The sequence below is a fragment of the Pristiophorus japonicus genome, chromosome 6 (genome assembly GCF_044704955.1).
Source record: "Pristiophorus japonicus isolate sPriJap1 chromosome 6, sPriJap1.hap1, whole genome shotgun sequence".
Classification (NCBI taxonomy): Eukaryota; Metazoa; Chordata; class Chondrichthyes; family Pristiophoridae; genus Pristiophorus; species Pristiophorus japonicus.
Window position 1 is genome coordinate 201,486,499 of NC_091982.1, and position 17,863 is coordinate 201,504,361.

A 17,863-nucleotide genomic window follows, 5' to 3' on the forward strand; every position below is an offset into this window, starting at 1 on the left:
TTGTCTATTTTCTAGCCCTTGCTTCCTCTGTCTTCCAAATTCACTTTCTATTTTTTTTGCTTTTGAATTCCAACTTTGCTATTCTCAGGTTCGCATCCCCCTGACAAGAAAGTTTAAACCCTCACTAACGGCACTTGCAAACCCTGCCTCCCCCCCCGCCCCCCTCCCCCCCCACTGCCGTGTGAGGATATTGGTCCCGGCTCTGTTGAGGTGCAACCCATCCGGCTTGTATAGGTCTCACCTCCTCCAGAAACAGTCTCAATGCCTCAGATATTTAAAGCCCTTCCTCCTGCACCATCCTTCCAGCCACGCATTAATCTGTTCTATCCTCCCATTTCTGTACTCACTAGCAACGGGAGTAATCCGGAGATTACTACCCTTTTTGAGGTCCTACTTTTTAATCTCCTAGCTCCCTAAAATCTGCCTACAGGACCCCATCCCTCTTTCTATCTATTTTATATGGACCACAACCTCTGGCTGTTCACTCTTCCCCATTTCCCCCCCCCCCCCCCCCCTCAGAATGCCCTGCAGCCGTTCGGTGACATCCTTGACCCTGGCACCAGGGAGGCAATATCATCCTGGAGTCATGTCTGCGGCTGCAGAAACGCCTGTGCTCCCCTATCTATCTCATCCACTACCACTATTGCTCTTCCATTCTTCTTCCTCACCCCTTTCCAGCTGAGCCACCCGGTGCCGTGGACTTGGCTGTGGCTGCACTCCCCTGAGGAAGCATCGCCGCCACCAGAACTCAGAACCGAATGCTGGTTGGTGAGCGAGATGCACTCGGGACTCCTGCAATACCTGCCTGGTCCTCCTCTTCTGTCTGGCGGTCACCCACTTCCTCTCTGCCTGCACACTCTTAAGTTGCGAGGTGACCACCTCTAGAAACGTGCTATCCACAAAGTTTTTTGCCTCGCGGATACACCGCAGTGACTCCAGCCGCAGTTCAAGCTCCGAAACCCGGAGCTCATGTTGATGTAGCTGGTAACACTTCCTGCACATGTATTCATCCAGGCTACGCGAAGCGTACAGGACTTCCCACATGGCACAGGATGTGCACTCCATGGGACTGAGCTACCCTGCCATGCCTCTATTTTATAGACTATGAACTAACTTAGCAGAAATAAACTTACAGCTAAAAAAACATTCCCCAGCTATTCACCAATCAGCTCTTTCCCTTGTGCCGATGTCACTTTTAGTTTCTGACGTCACGCCTGTGTTGAGTTGCTCCTGGATCGCTGCCGCCGCTGCTCCAGTCTGCATGCTTTCTGGCCCTTCTCAATTTATCCTTTGCCTGCTCACTGCCGCTGCTGCTTCGATCAAGTAGACAATTTTTGTTGATTGTGAGGACATCCTTCATTGTATAATTTGGCATTATTGCCATGCTACAGAGACAGACAAAGGACAGATCTATCAGCCCACATCCAGACAGCCATGAGGTGTTGTAAGCCATCAGCAGCAGCCAAATTATATGCTGCCAAATATCTAACCTCATGGTCTGGTACATCCCTCACTCCATCATCACTATCAAACTGGGAGACCAACCCTAGTTCACTCGAAAGTATAGAAGGGCATACCAGGGGCAGCACAGTTTTAAGAATGAGTTACCAACCTAGTAAAGCTACGTGCGTTCTAAACTTCAAAAGCAACACAACTAAGTGTCCAACAGCCAATGGATGAGAGAAGAGCTTTCCAGTCCCATCACATCCAGGTGAGAATAGTGGTGGACAATCAGGCAATTAATGGGAGTAGGAAGTTCCATGAACATCCCCATCCTTAACGATGCTGTTGCCCAGCATATCAGTACAAGAGTTGAGGCTAATGTGTTTGCAAGTTTCTTTAGCCAAAAGTGCTGAGTGGGTGATCTGACTCTGCCTCCTCTTGAGGTGTCCCCCCCCCATCATGGATGCAAGTATCCAGCTAACTCAATTTGCTTCAGGTTACAAGAGATGGTAGAATGCACTGGATGCAGCAAATACCATGGGCCCTGACAACATTTATGAGTACTGATGACCTGTGCACCAGATGAAGCTGCCAAGCTGTAGCTCACTAGCCAAGCTGTACCAGTGCGGTCATGACATTGGCACTATTGGATAATTTTGAATAGTGTCCAGGCACTGGAATGGTGCTTATCCATTAAACATTCCAGTGTTGAGTTCAATTCACTTTTCCTCTGATAATTGAGCAGTTCATGCCAGCCTACAATAGGACTTGGATAACATGCAGGCATGATCTGACAAATTGCAGATGACATTCATGCCACAGAAGTCCCAGGCAATGACAATCTCCAACAAGAAAACGCCCAACCACCTCACTCTGACCGTCAAAGGCGCTACCATTACTGAGTCCTTTGCCACCAACATCCTCGGGGTCACCATTGACCAGAAGCATAACTGGACCAACCATATCAATACCATGGCTAAAAGAGCAGGGCAGAGACTGGGTAGTCTTCTGATGAGTGGGTCATCTCCTAAATGCCTCCACCATGTACAAGGCACAAGTCAGTAATATGACCAAATGCACCCTGCTCACTGGGCTGGGTACAGCTGCAACAGCGCTCAAGGCTTGACACCAATCATGGCAGAACAGTTTGCTTGATTGGCATTCTTGTCACTAGACATTTTGCCCACCCCTCCAAAACTCTGGCTGCATGTATTATAAACAGAATGCACCGCAGCAATTTTACAAGACAGCACCTGCCTTCCCTGTGACCTTTACCACCAAGAAGAATGAGCAGCAAGATCTGGAGTACCACCTGACTGAGATATATATCGCTTCATAGTCGCTGGGCTAGTATCCTGGAATTCCCTACAAAATGCCCTCTTGAGAGCACTATCACCATGAGGATAGTTGCAGTTGAGGAACATGGCCCACACATGTTGCCTTTGGGTAACTAGGGATGGGCAATAAATGTGGCCTTGCCAGCACCAACCAGATACTGACAACAATTGAAAGGAAGAATTTATTTTATAAAGAATAACCAAAACTTTTTTGGAATTAACTTCTAGGTTGTGTAGTGGAGGCAAAATAATTGTCACTCAAAAGTAAATTGGATGTTGTAATGGGGAGCTGTAGGTTTTCTGTGTTTTTTCACCCTTCCTATCTGATCCAAGATACTTGAGAACCTGTTATTTTCTAGAATAAAGAAAAGTGGGAGCTTGTTAGGAGGCAGTAGTTAATCAATGGATTCAGTGTCAAAACAGAAGAATGATTTTCTGAGTTATAATTCATAAATCTTTGCAGTATAGGGCATAGACTTAAAACAAAACGGCCCCTAATATCTTACTATTTATCTGCCAGGAGGTTGGCTTTTGGCTTCTGATTGGAACTGTTTAGGATTTAAACAGTTGGTAGCACTCCTGCATGTGAGTCAGGAGGATATGGGTTCACGTCCTACGATGGACTTGAGCGCTCAATAAAGATTAATGCCTCAGTGTAGTAGTGAGGGAGTGCTGCATTGTGGGAGATGCAATCTTTTGGATAAGATGTTAAACTAAGGCATAGTCTGTCTATTCAAGTGGACAAGACTTGAAATTCAGAGTTCCCCAAGTATTCCAGCCAACAATTATCCCTCAATTCTCACAACCAAAAACAGATTAATTGACCATTTATCTCATTACTGTTTTGTGGGACTTTGCTGTGCATATATTGGTTGGCACCTTTGCCAACAAAACAATAGTGACAGCACTTCAAAAGTATTTAATTAGCGGTGAAGCACAGGTTTTTTTTTTAATGCACTTTTATTTTTCTTCCACCCTTCTTCCTTTGTGCTTCAAAAGTATGGAAATGCTTTAGTTGTGATTCTGTCTCAGTAAAATATACAATTTCTTACAGTTAATGCATGCTAAAATAACACTTCTTGGATCAAGCCCATTGCTGCAAGGTTCAATGCTCATGTCTGCTGACCAGTGACAAAAATGTTATACCTGTTTACCTTCTCAAAACCTTTACAAAAAAATTTGAGCACCTCTATTAAATCTCCTGTCTTCTTTATTCTAGTGAATAAACCCCGGTTTCTCTGGTTTCTCCTTATCCGTGGTGGTATTCTAAATAATCCTTTCTATACTCTCTCCATAGCCTTAACATCCTCCCTGCAGTTACTGCTATAGTGAATAATTGGACCCCTTTTTATACTGTTATAACCTTTAATCTTGTATTACAGAATAACACTTACTGGAAATACTGATTTTGTGTGATAACTGCAATGGTTTAGCAATGCCTTAAACAGCAAGGCATTTAATATTTAACCCATCATTGCCATTACTCTCGTTTTCTACCACATTCTCATAAATCTCGAGCACCCATCATTGCCATGGTAGGTCAATTGGCGATCAAGAATTCTCTGACAATTGCAGATACAAACTCGCATGTCCTTGCTTCATGTCTTAGAAAGCTAGTATATGCTGCGCTATTGTGCTGCTTCCTTGATGTTGCATTTAGCTCCCTTCATATTGTGTCATGCCATCATACTAATTTGAACTTGGCTATCATCCAGTAGCTTAACTGTGTTTTACATTTTACAGTAATACAGATTATTCTTTTGTTTTTCAGAAATCTCCACTCTAACACTGTGCTGTTGGATATAACAGTTGCTATTCCTTGACGTTGAATTGTCATAATCACTGAACCATGAACCCTAAAGATTTTGTTGTGATCCCAGGCAACAAACCTGGCACTTCCGCTAAGTTAAAAGCAAGGTAAATAAAATAAAAGCATCGTGGGAGAACATTAGATTTTAGTTAAAATTTAAAATTTTAATGGATATGAAAATGTGAAGTAGAATTTTTATGGGAGGATAAAAATTTGAAATAACAGGTTCTGACCTCCCCTTGTATTTTTAACTATGTTCATAGTGCTTGCCAACTTTTCCGTTCACTAGTTTAATTCATGAACCTGGTACTATTGCAAGCCGAACCTAGGTTGTGCTTTCAATCAGTGATGGTAGATAAGCCTAATGCAATCCTTGATCAGCTAATTTTTAACTTTAAAAGTGGCATAGATTTTACTCCAAACTAGCATCATGGTAAATAACCAATATTTTTCACTTTTATTACAAATCGCTGGAAATTTGCAATGTTGGATTTTACAACACATGGTATAAAATATTTTTGAATGTAGTCCATCCCAGGTAGAATATTACTGTGCTTTCACTTTAACTTTGTTGGAATACACCTTTAACTTGATAAACAACAGCTCCCTCTGGAGGCCAGAGGTTGCTGCCAGACAGTGCACATAAAATAGTAACTCGTGTATCTTAAAGCTGGGCATTGTACGTGGGCTTCATGACAAATTGACAAACTCTACTTGGTTTTCAAATTATGCTGTTTCTATGCTTTGACTGAAAAAAATGTAATGTGAATGAGCTTTTGGTGATTCAATTATTGTGTAGGACAGTAAAGGTGCATTTTACTTTCATGGTGTGGTAACCCTAAAGAAAATTGCAAAACTAGAAATGTACATCGACCTACATAGGAACTGCTAGATGAAAGAAGACCGAGGTCCATCTTGTTCGCCATCTACCATCTTGGTAGTCGCATGATACAATGATAATAGAATTGTTGATTTAATTATAGCCTCTATCAATTAGCCTACAACAGACCAGAAGAAAAACACCAGCGGTGGAGAGCTTTGGAAACCATAGGTCCAAAGTCACCCTTTTCCTCCCAAACATGCTACACTTACCGCATTTCGGGCTGGATTTTTGGGTTTTGGGGTTTTTGGGTGAAAACAGTAGCGATACATGAAAATTACCGTTTTCGGTGCGCTACCAATTTTAGGCCGAACTTTTGTGGTCATCACAAAGGGAGGCGTTGCACAATTAATTGCGGCGCAAAATGCGAGTTTTGCCAACTTTAGTGCAGGGTCATTTGCCCTGCGAGAGAGGCCTTCGGAGGGGAAAAAAAATTAAAAATTTAAAAAAAATTCGAGAAACATTACCAAGATCCTTAGCTAACTTACCGCTGCAAAAAAAAATAAAAACTTTAACTTGCCTTTCTTGCTGGTTTTCTAACTTGCCACTGCTGGCAGGGCTGCACCGACAGGTTTTACCTGTCGCTGTTCTGGGCACGCCATACGGGTCGGGAGACTGCCGAAACTCGGACGGTAACACAATCCACGTCATTACACGTCCTATGCAGCTCTCCTCAGCGGTACTTCCCATCACCACAAGGAGCTGAGGATCTCGCCTGGGTTTTCGCCGTGGAGGTGCAAACCTCTCGAAAATCCAGCCCTTTGGCTGGATCTAGGAACATAGAAACACGAGTAGGCCATTCAGCTCCTTGAGCCTGCTCTGCCATTCAATCAGATCATGGTTAATCTGCTTCGCAACTCTGTTTACCCACCTTTATTCCATATCCTTCAATACCCTTCCCAATTAAAATCCATCAGTCTCGGTCTTGGAAATTTCAATTGATGCATTCTAGATATCCATTAGCCATTGTGCGAAAAGGTACTTCCTGATTTCACTCCAGAATGAACGGGCTCTAATTTTAAGATTGTGCCCCCTTGTCCTGAATTTCCCCCACCAGAGGAAACAGTTTATCTGCATCAAACCTATTGAGTCGTTTGTCATTCTAAAGACCCTCGGTTAGATCACCCACAACCGTCTAAATACAAGGGAATACAGGCCAAGTTTTTGCAAAGTATCCTCATAATTTAACCCTTTAAGCCCTGGTATAATTCCAGTGAGTTTCCAAGACAAACCATGCATTTAGTTAAGCATTTTATAGTGGTAGCCACTCTTAAGAAAAACTTAGAATTTATCAGCTTGTACAGTAATACAGGTATAGATTACTTGAGTGGGAAAAAGTATTGATTTCTCTTTTGTATGCATTCACTACATGCTCCAATTGTAAACATATATTTGCAAATAGCGATTTGTTAGTTAAGGGTCTTGGTAATGTTTCCCCCCCCCACCCAAGGCGCCGGTAGGTACATCGGAGGCCATTTGGCCTGGGATAGGGATGGGAAGGGAAGTGGAGAGGACCTGCACCTAAAGCACCAAGACTTACAAAGCACAAAAAGTAATGAGCATTCAATAACAAATAAAAAATAGAAGTAAGCTCTACCTTCGTCTGAAAACTTGGCCTGGGAAGGCAGCGAGCTGGCCGGTGCGGGAGGCCACTCGGCCTGGGATCAGTGCGGGGTGACAACGCACCGGGAAGCCACTCAGCCAGGGCTAGGGGCGGGAGCGATTGAACTGCCGACATCGGAGTACACACAGCGGCTGCAGCAAGCAAACTTCAAAACACAAGCAGCTACGTATCCCATTAAAAATGGCTGATTGCCAAATTTCGGCGCTGCTGCACATGCGCGGACATCGCGACCCAACTCCAATGCACATGTGCAGACGTCCCGGCACTGTTTTCAGTGTAGGACGCTGGCTCCGCCCCCGACTCGACTGGCCATTCTGCGCGACGATCGGGGAGAGGCCGGACAGTGGCCAAAGTGGGGAGGAATTTTTTTGCCGCACTTCTGAACGGAGAAAAGCGGTGCATCGCCGGTAAGTGCGGCGAAAAAAGGGGTGGGCCAAAATTGAGCACCATGTCTCTCTTTATAAAGCCAAGGATCTCCCATGCTTTTTTTAACACCGTTATTTACTTGACCTGCCATTTGTGTATGCAAACCCCCAGGTCTCTATTCATGTACTCCCTTTAAAATTGTACCATTTAGTTTATATTGCTTCTCACTCTTCCATCCAAAATGTATCACTTTGCATTTCTCTGCATTAAATTTCATCTGCAATGTGTCTGCTCATTTCTCCAGTCTGTCTGTCTTCCTGAAGTCTGCTACTATCTTTCTCACTGTTTACTTTTCCAAGTTTCATGTCATCTACAATATTGAAATTATCCCATGTGTACCCATGTCCAGGTCATTAATATATATCCTGATCTGAGAATTTATGGGCCCAAGTTTCCACATGATTTGCGCCTGATTTTTAGGAGCAACTGGTGGAGAACGGACTATCTTCGAAATCGCAATTCTCCACATTTTTTTTTCTGCAGTTCTAGTCAGGTAGAACACTTCTACTTTGGAACAGAATTTTTTCTTCAAAAGAGGGCATGACCGGCTACTGACGCCTGATTTCAAAGTTTCCACAGTGAAAACGTACTCCAAACTAAGTTAGAATGGAGCAAGTGAAGATTTTTGTAGAACTGAAAAAACCTGTTCTACACATTAAAAAATCAGGCGCAGGTTACAAATTAGGCGTCCAGAACGAGGTGGGGGGGGGAAGGGAAGTCATTAAATTCTATAATAAATCCTTATTTATACTTCTACAAATATTATATAAATAAATCCAACCTGAATAAACATTTATAAGCAAAGAAAAGATTAAATAAACCATCTTCCTACCTGTGTGAAAGTGCTTCAGGCACGGAGAATGCTGCAGTCAGCCTGAGGCGCCTGTTCTTCCCGCGGGGGGGGGGGAGGAGGAGGCGCCCGTTCTTCCCGCGGTGGGGGGAGGAGGCGCCCGTTCTTTCCCGCGGGGGGGGGGAGGAAGCGCCCGTTCTTCCCGCGGGGGGTGGGGGAGGAGGCGCCCGTTCTTTCCTGCGAGTGGGGGGGGGGGGGAGGCGCCCGTTCTTTCCCGCGGGGGGGGGGAGGAGGCGCCCGTTCTTTCCAGCGGGGGGGGGGGGAAGGAGGCGCCCGTTTATCCCGCGGGGGGAGGGGAGGAGGCGCCCGTTCTTTCCTGCGAGTGGGGGGGGGGAGGCGCCCGTTCTTCCCGCGGGGGGTGGGGGGGAGGAGGCGCCCGTTCTTTCCCGCGGGGTTGGGGGGGGGGGGGAGGAGGAGGCGCCCGTTCTTCCCGCGGGGGGTGGGGGGGAGGAGGCGCCCGTTCTTTCCCGCGGGGTTGGGGGGGGGGGGAGGAGGAGGCGCCCGTTCTTCCCGCGGGGGGTGGGGGGGAGGAGGCGCCCGTTCTTTCCCGCGGGGTTGGGGGGGGGGGGAGGAGGAGGCGCCCGTTCTTCCCGCGGGGGGTGGGGGGGAGGAGGCGCCCGTTCTTTCCCGCGGGGGGGTGGGGGGGGAGGAGACAGTGAGAAGGCTGCAAGTGCTGATGTGCTGATGGCAATATGCTTTTATTAAAAAATGTTCAAAAATTAAACAGCTACTAAAAACTACAAAAATGGCCGAGTGCCAATGTTTCCTTCACACTGCGCGTGCGCGAACGCTCCAACGCGCACGCGCAGCGTTGCCGGCAGGAAAAAAACTAATTTAAATAGTACCCGCCTCCTCCCACATACAAAATCGGCGCGAGTGTAGGCTCCGCCCCCCTGGGCGCCGCGCCAGGCAGACAAGGAGCTGCAGAACGCTCCAGAATCGCGAGTTTTTTTTTAGGCGCCGTTTTAGGCACGAAAAACGGGCCCCCAGCTCGGATGGGCGCCCGTTTTTTATCGTGTGGAAACTTGGGCCCTATAATTCTTTCTATACAATTGATGTACTGTACCTAGGTATACCTACTGGAGTTGTAAATGCTGTCAAAAGGGAACTTAACATTTTTATCGTGCAGAACACTATATAAACTTCAATCTAGTGTGACAATTTGATGGGAAATTGGAAGGTAACAGTGGTTAACTGCAGCATTTATACACTAGCCAGAATCAGTTTAATCTTTATTTTATATTTTATTGATTTACAGCAAACAATTTCTGTAAGTGTGTGACTTTTACACTTTTTTATTATTTTTTAGTAGTACCGGTACTACTTCTTGCATATTGTTCCAAGTCCCAGGCAACTTATGAGATATGAGATATGGCATGGGAAATATACAAGCATTGATAAAATTGCAAATGGGTACTGATTTTTAAAACTGTCAAAATTGTTTTTTTCCCCAAAGGAGATAAAATTCTGTTTTTAAAAAAAAAGTCAAAATAGAAGTACACATAAATATTAGCAGGATTATATGTAGATTGTTATGTATACGTGAGATAAAGAAACCATATTACAGGCCACATTTCTGTAGAAACCAGTAGGATGTTCAGAAATGCATAGATTAAATTTGTCAGTAAGCCATTGGAATATATATTTTTTAAAACTTTTTTTCCCTTAATGAATAGATGGGAATAGACAGCATTTTGGTAGTCTGAAGTTCTAGAATGCATTTGCCACTTAATGGTGCTTCATAGTATTGATTATTGGACAGATATTCTAGAAATTCAGTAAGAAGCAGGACTGGGAGGATATATATTGTTTGGTCATCTTTGTCAGGTTACTATAGATTTTGAGTTTCTCAGTACAGTATATCCTGTATTATAATAAGCCTTGAATGTTTTTTCTTTAGAAATCTTCGAGAGCTGCGATTAGAAACTGTGCAACTAGAACTAGATAGTGATGTAATGGAACAAAGATTGCAGCAACTTCGACAAGCCATGAGCAAGGAAAAGGAGGAAAGGGAGTAAGTGTTATGCATTACTGCTTCGCATAATCTTTGTATAAATCTGTGATCTGGGTGGACAGAGTTTTTACAACAACTACTTGCATTTATATAGTACCTTCAATGTAATAATGTCCCAAGGCGCTTCATATGAGCATTATCAGACACAATTTGACACTGAGCCGCAAAGAGATATTAGGAGAGGTGACCAAAAGCTTGGTCAAAGAGGTGAGTTTTAAGGAGTGATGATAAAGAGGATAGAGAGGTGGAAAGGTTTAGGAAGGCAATTCCAGAGCTTGGGGTCTAGATAGCTGCCAATGGTGGCGCGACGGAAATCAGAGAGATCTTGCTTCAAAATAAAAATTATCTTGGCAGATGTGTTTGGGACATTCTGGTGCTTTTTAAAAAAAAAATGCCAGCAGATTAAGATCATTTCAAATGTAGGTTTCACTCATTGGCTACCCTTTCACAACACTTTTTGAAGCAGAAACTTAGAACAGAGCTTTCCTCCCCTCTGTCTCTGAAATAAAACTGCATAGTGGACTCTTTGCATTAATGATGGCTTCCCAGAATGGCTGGGACAAAAAAGCCCATTTTGGTATGGCTTATCTCTTCATGTTTGGGAACTATAAATATCACGAGAATTGAAAATTAGTGAATGCATCTTGTATTTACATATTGCAACCACCGATCAAAAATTGTCATTTACTGGTTCAGGATTAGCATATATTGGAAACTGCTGATCCTAATGCAACTTTCAAATTCCTTTTAATCTGCTGCGTTTTGTTTTTTCTTGCCTTTATAAAATTCCCTTTTCATTTATAGTCATTTTTGACCAGTGTAAGATAGATGTTACTAGATTCCTGTAAAGTTGTTTCTTGCTCCAGGCTGGCAGTGTGCAGCTGCTGAGCATTTATGGGTTTGTTTCTGCTCTGCTCTATAACCCAGTTGTAAGGATTGGCTATCTCACTGTGGTATTTGAAGATTTCCTGATGATCTGCTCGATAAAATAGGTACTGGGTTTTGAATCAGTGTAGCTTTTGGTGGGTGTCCTATGATTTTATTTTATTTTACGTTTTGGTTATTGCAGACGATCAGGACCATATCATTGGAAATCGGGACAGGTGGGAAGCCTCGTAAATCATGCACAGGTAGTGCTGAGGAATAAAGAACATTTTAATCAAAAGGTGAGGAGAGACTTCAAAGTAAAAGAAATAAAATCATTTGGGAAGAATTCATATCATTTGAAACTGTTGCTCATTAGTATATTCACCTGGTTTCATAATTTTTGATGCAATCTTTGCAGAAACTCAACTGAGAAATTCTAAGAACGGTTTTGTTGTTGGGGAGAATCATAGAAATTATAGCACAGAGGAGCCCTTTTAGCAAAACAATTCTATACCAGTGATAGCTCACTTTTCAACAACTATCTCTTTTTTCCCATATCATTTCAGGCATAGATAGTAGTTGCGGAGTGGGGGTAGTAAAACACTTGCACAATATTTACATTTGCTTCATTGCCTTCCCCCCTACCTTTCTCCATCATTATTGCCCATACGTAGTTCCCCATCAACTCTACCGCATTGCTTCTTCCATCCTCCCCTTATTCTTCTCTCGCCCTATATGTTTTTTAAAAATTCTGTTTTTCAACACAGCAGGAAAATAGGCTTGTATTATTTTTAATTACTTAATATGTTTCTATTATATTATAACTGGGAACAGTAGCTTAGTAGTTATGTTACTGGACAAATAATCCAGAGGCCTTGGACTAATGATCCAGAGATGTGAGTTCAAATCTCACCGCGGCAGCTAGGGAATTTAAATTCAGTTAATTAAATAAATCTGGAATAAATAGCTAGCATCAGTAATGGTGCCCATGAAACTATCGGGTTGTCGTAAAAACCCATCTCATTCACAAATGTCCTTTAGGGAAGGAAATCTGCCATCCTTACCGAGTCTGGCCTATATGTGACTCTAGACGCACTGCAATGTGGTTGACTCTTAACTGTTCTCTGACATGGCCTAGCAAGCCACTCAGTTGTATTAAACCCCTACGAGAAACAATTATAAGAGTAACACCGGACGGACCACCCGACATCAACCTAGGCACGCACCGGCTTTGGACACGACAACGGCACACCCAGTTGATCCTGCAAAGTCATCCTCACTAACATCTGAGGACTTGTGCCAAAAGAGAGCTGTCCCACAGACTAGTCTAACAACAACCTGACATAGTCATACTCTCAGCATATCATACCTTTCAGCCAATGTCCCAGACTCCTCAATCACCATCCCTGGGTATGTCCTGTTCCACCGACAAGACAGACTCACCAGAGGTGGTGGCATACTGGTATACAGTCAGGAGGGAGTGCAGTGGGAGTCTTCAACATTGAATCAGGACCCCATGAAGTCTCATGGCTTCAGGTCAAGCATGGACAAGGAAACCTGCTGATTATCACCTACCACTGTCCCTCAGCTGATGAATCCGTACTTCTCCATGTTAAACACCACTGAGAAGATGCACTAAATGTAGCAAGGACACAGAATGTGCGCTGGGTAGGAAACTTCTATGTCCATCATCAAGAGTGGCTCGGTAGCACCACTACTGATCGAGCTGGCTGAGTCCTGAAGGACATAGCTGCCAAACTGGGCCTGTGGTAGATGGTGAGAGAACCAACATGAAGGAAAAATCTACTTGACCTCGTCCTCACCAATCTACCTGTCGCAGATGCATCTGTCCATGACAGCATTGACCACCGCACAGTCCTTGTGAAGATGAAGTCCCATCTTCACACTGAGGACACCCTCCATCATGTTGTGTGGCACTAACACTGTGCTAAATGGGATAGATTCAGAACAGATCTAGCAGCTCAAAACTGATCATCCATGAGGCGCTGTGGGCCTTCAGCAGCAGCAGAATTGTATTCCACCACAATCTGTAACCTCATGGCCCAGCATATCCCTCACTTTACCATTACCATCAAGCCATAGGACCAACCCGAGATCAATGAGCAGCAGCAGGCATACCTAAAAATGAGGTGCTAACCAGGGGAAGCTGCAACACCGACTACATGCATGCTAAACAGTGGAAACAGCATGCTGTAGACAGCCAAGTGATTCCACAATCAACAGATCAGATCAGAGCTTTGCAGTCCTGCCAGATCCAGCCATGAATGATGGTGGACAATGAAACAACTAATGGGAGGGGGAGGTTCCATAAATATTCCCATCCTCGATGATGGCAGAGGGCAGCACGCGAGTGCAAAAGACAAGGCTGAAGCGTTTGCAACCATCCTCAGTCAGAAGTGCCAAGTGAATGATCCATATCGGCCTCCTCCTGAGATCCCCACCATCACAGAAGCCAGTCTTCAGCTAATTCGATTCACTCCATGTGAGGTGATATAAAATGGCTGAGCGCATTGGATGCAGCAATGGCTATGGGCCCCGATACTATCCTGGCTGACTTGTTGAAAACTTGTGCTCCAGAAGTAGCCATGCCTCTAACCAAACTGTTCCAGTATAGTTACAACACTGGCATTTACCCGACAATGTGGAAATCTTTCCAGATATGTCTTGTCCACAAAAAGCAGGACAAATCCAATCTGGTCAATTACCGTCCCATCAGTCTACTTTCAATCATCAGCAAAGTGATGGGGTGTCGTCGACAGTACTATTCAGTGGCACTTACTCACCAATAAACTGCTCACTGATGCTCGGTTTGGGTTCTGCCAGGACCACTCGGCTCCAGACTTCATTACAGTCTTGATCCAAACTTGAACAAAAGAGCTGAATACCAGAGGTGAGGTCAGGTCAACTGCCCTTGACATCAAGGCAGCATTTGACCGAGTGTGGCATCAAGGACCTTTCGTAAAATTGAAGTCAATGGGAATCGGGGTAAAACTCTCCACTGGCTGGAGTCAGACGTAGCACAAAGGAAAATGATTGTGGTGGTTGGAGGTCAATCATCTCAGCCCCAGGGCATCAGTGCAGGAATTCCTCAGGGCAGTATCCTAGACCCAACCATCTTCAGCTACTTCATCAATGACTTTCCCTCCACCATAAGATCAGAAGTGGGGATGTTCGCTGATGATTGCACAGTGTTTAGTTCCATTCCTCAGAAAATGAAGCTGTCCATGCCTGCATACAGCAAGATCTGGACAACATTCAGGATTGGCTGATAAGTGGCAAGTAGCATTTGCACCATACAAGTGCCAGGCAATGATTATCTCCAACAAGCAGGAGTCTAACCACCATTGCTTGACAGTCAACGGAATTACCATCGCCGAATCCCTCACCATCAACATCCTGGTGGTCACCATTGACCAGAAACCAACTGGACCAGCCACATAAATACTGTGGCAACAAGAGCGGGTCAGATGCAGGTTATTCTGTGACTGGTTTCTCACCTCCTGACTCCCCAAAGCCTTTCCATCATCTACAAGTCAGGAGTGTGATGGAATACTCTTACTTGCCATGGATGAGTACAGCTTGAACCCATCCAGGACAAAGCAGTCTGCTTAATTGGCACCCCACCCAACACCTTCAAACATTCACTCACTCCACCACTGGTGCACCGTGGCTGCAGTGTGTGCCATCTACAAGATGCACTGCAGCAACTTGCCAAGGCTTCTTCAGCTGCACCTTCCAAGCCTACGACCTCGACCACCTAAAAGGACAAGGGCAGCAGGCGCAAAGGGACACCATCATCTGCAAGAGAGATCGGATGACTGGGTGGCTAATTTGTAACTTGAGGGGGACAGTTAGGTGTTCATGGCAACAGGGCAGGTGAGTTTGTGAGTTCGTAAGAAGGAATGATAGCAGAGAAATTTTGATGATACAAGGCCTGATTTGGCAGAATAGTGAGCATGGGAATTGATTTGGTTGGAAGTTAGGAGGCAGGCAGAGATATGGATGTATGCTCCTGGGAGTTGAGTTGGTTGGGAGGAGAGACAGTATTAAATGGGCTGCGTGTGTATGGGGATGGGTGGTGGAGGGTGCATGTGAGAATAAAGAACAAAGTGGAGAAACTATACTAATGAGAAACGAAAAACAAGCGGGGCAAGTGATGGCAGGGAGAAGTTACCTGTTGCTTCAGTTTAGCCTTGTGCATCTCTTGGAAAGGTGGGGGATGGAGTCAGTAACCAACACCCCCCTATAAATTGCTAACCTTGTTGATCATAACCCCTTCCGGAAATGACCTACATTAAGTGTTCCGAAGTATCTTTTGGATAAAGACATCAACTCAAAATGGTTTACATTGTTTTTAGATTAATATTACAAAAGAAAATGTTTACACAGCCTCTAGTATTTTCTGCTCAACAGCAGGGGGAGAAAAGTTGTTTCACTCCTCAAAGCAACAGTATAAGCAATCAGATGAAATTGAATAGATTTTATATAAAAGTTTATTTTAAAACCTACACAATCATCCAGTTTGCATTAAATCGTGTCCAAAAACTGAATCCCGTGTACAAAGACACAATGCGCGAGAAATGCAACTCATTTGCACCTCCACTAACAGGGCGCAAATGAGTTACCGATCGGGTGAGGCGATGTTAACGTTTCCCACCATATCGGGTGGGAGTTTCGCAGCGGCGCTACGGCATTGCGCCCGATCTCCTGCGCCCGGAGATCGTGATGTCAGCGCGTGTTAGCGCTCTGGCCCCGAAATTAATTTCCGCCCCCTGCAGCAGCGTCAGGCGAAAACACCGGAGCTACGGATAAGGCGGCCGGCCGCTACCGGGGTGAAAATTAAAGGCGAGGTGGCCGAGTGAAAAATAAAAAAAACTTACCACCTTGTTGGCGCTGCTGATCCGTTTTTTTTGCGGGGTCCTTGATCGCTCAGTCTGGCACTCTGGGCTGATTGCGCAGCACCCCAGCTCCGTGGTGGGTCCAGGTAGGTCCCTCTTTACTTTGCAGTCGGCAGGGTGGGTCCTTCCCTTTTAAGTGAGGGAAGAGCCCCTCTAACGCAGCAGCGCTGTGCAGCCCAGTGCGCAGCACTACTGAGGCATCCGTCTTGTTAGCGCCCCAGGAAGGAAATGGAGCACTTGATTTAGCGCTCCCCTTCCTTCTGGGGGCGGTAACACGAATTTTTCGAGAGGGGCGAGACTTGAGTGCCTGGTGCCAATTCTCACACCTTCTGACTGTTACTGCCCCTAAACGGGGCGATACTGAATTTTTACCCGAATTTCTCCTTTCCGCTGGTGGAAAATATCACTGTGTACCAGCTAAAACTACAATTTTCAGATTTCTAAAGATAAAATAATACACAGACAAGGTACTATAGAATACAATAATCAAGCTTACACTACATACAAAAACTGTGTTGACTGCCTGAAGGAAGAATCTGAAGTAATTCCAGTTTCTCTTGGCAAGTTCTTAGAAAGATATGGCATCTGGTAGAAATTGCAGCAGATTTCTTGTTGACCATTGCTAATCTCCAAAGGTTCGGCTAGAACATCTGTCGGTGGTCTTGGTGATCTTATGCTTCCTGCATTGTGATGTCTAAGACTTGTAGCAGTTGTTGTTGCTAATTTAAACATGGCGATGTCTTTTAGATGGTGGGACAGCAGAGTAGTTGGGCACTGAAACATGATGTATAGTGGTTGTCATGAGTACTGTTGGACGAAGCGGTCGAGAAAGACTGCAGCAAAATTGGTGGCTTTAGAGAAAAATGGTGGAATTTTATGTCATAAGGAATATATTACAATTATTTTCCAATTGCACGCCCATTGGAATAGGGGGTTATGGGGAGCAGACAGGGAAGTGGAGCTGAGTCCATGATCGGATCAGCCATGATCGTGCTAAATGGGTAGCAGGCTCGAGGGGCCGTATGGCCTACTCCTGCTCCTATTTATGTTCTTATACTCATGCCTGTCACATGCAGACTCAACTATTTCAATGCTTTCTTGGCCAGCCTCCCATCCTTCCAACTTTTTGTAAACTTCAGCTCATCTAAAACTCTGCTGCTTGTATCCAATCCCGCAACCAAATCTTGCTCACCCAGTCCTTGTTTACCTCTTTTGACTTCCCATCCCCCACCACCTCCGATTTAAATTTCTTCAAAGCCTTGTCTTCCTGTTTCTGTAACCTCCAAACCTACAACCACCTCCCATGAACACTGACTCTAGCCTCTTGTACGTCCCCCCTTCCCTACACCTTCAGCTGTTTGGGCACCAAAGTCTGGAATTCCTTCCCTATGAATCTCCACTCCTTCTTCTCCCTTTCGTCCTTTAAGACCCTCCTTAAAATTTTTGACCAGGTTTTTGGTCATTTCTCCTAATGTCCCCTTTGGCCCAGTATCTCTTTTTGCTTCATTACTGCAACAATAACAAAACTTGCATTTATATGGCACCTGTAAGACAGTTAAATGTCCCAAGGTGCTTCACAGGAGTGCCTCACAAAATTTGACATGGAGCCACATAAGGGGATATTAAGACAGGTGATCAGCAGCTTGGTCAAAGAGATAGATTTCAAGGAGCATCTTAAAGGAGAGAGAGGTAG

At 44.7% G+C, this 17,863-nt stretch overlaps 1 protein-coding gene across 7 annotated transcripts in view; it reads left to right on the forward strand.

The window, feature by feature from the left end:
• Positions 1 to 17,863, forward strand: part of zbbx (zinc finger, B-box domain containing) — a 147,330-nt gene that overhangs the window by 16,728 nt on the left and 112,739 nt on the right. For all 7 annotated transcript variants that reach the window (XM_070883561.1, XM_070883560.1, XM_070883566.1 and 4 more), the window contains exons 2-4: positions 4,552 to 4,697; positions 10,271 to 10,384; positions 11,454 to 11,550. In XM_070883561.1, the coding sequence (XP_070739662.1) occupies positions 4,630 to 4,697; positions 10,271 to 10,384; positions 11,454 to 11,550 (279 nt within the window). In that variant the 5' untranslated portion in view covers positions 4,552 to 4,629. The remainder of the gene's footprint in view (positions 1 to 4,551; positions 4,698 to 10,270; positions 10,385 to 11,453; positions 11,551 to 17,863) is intronic.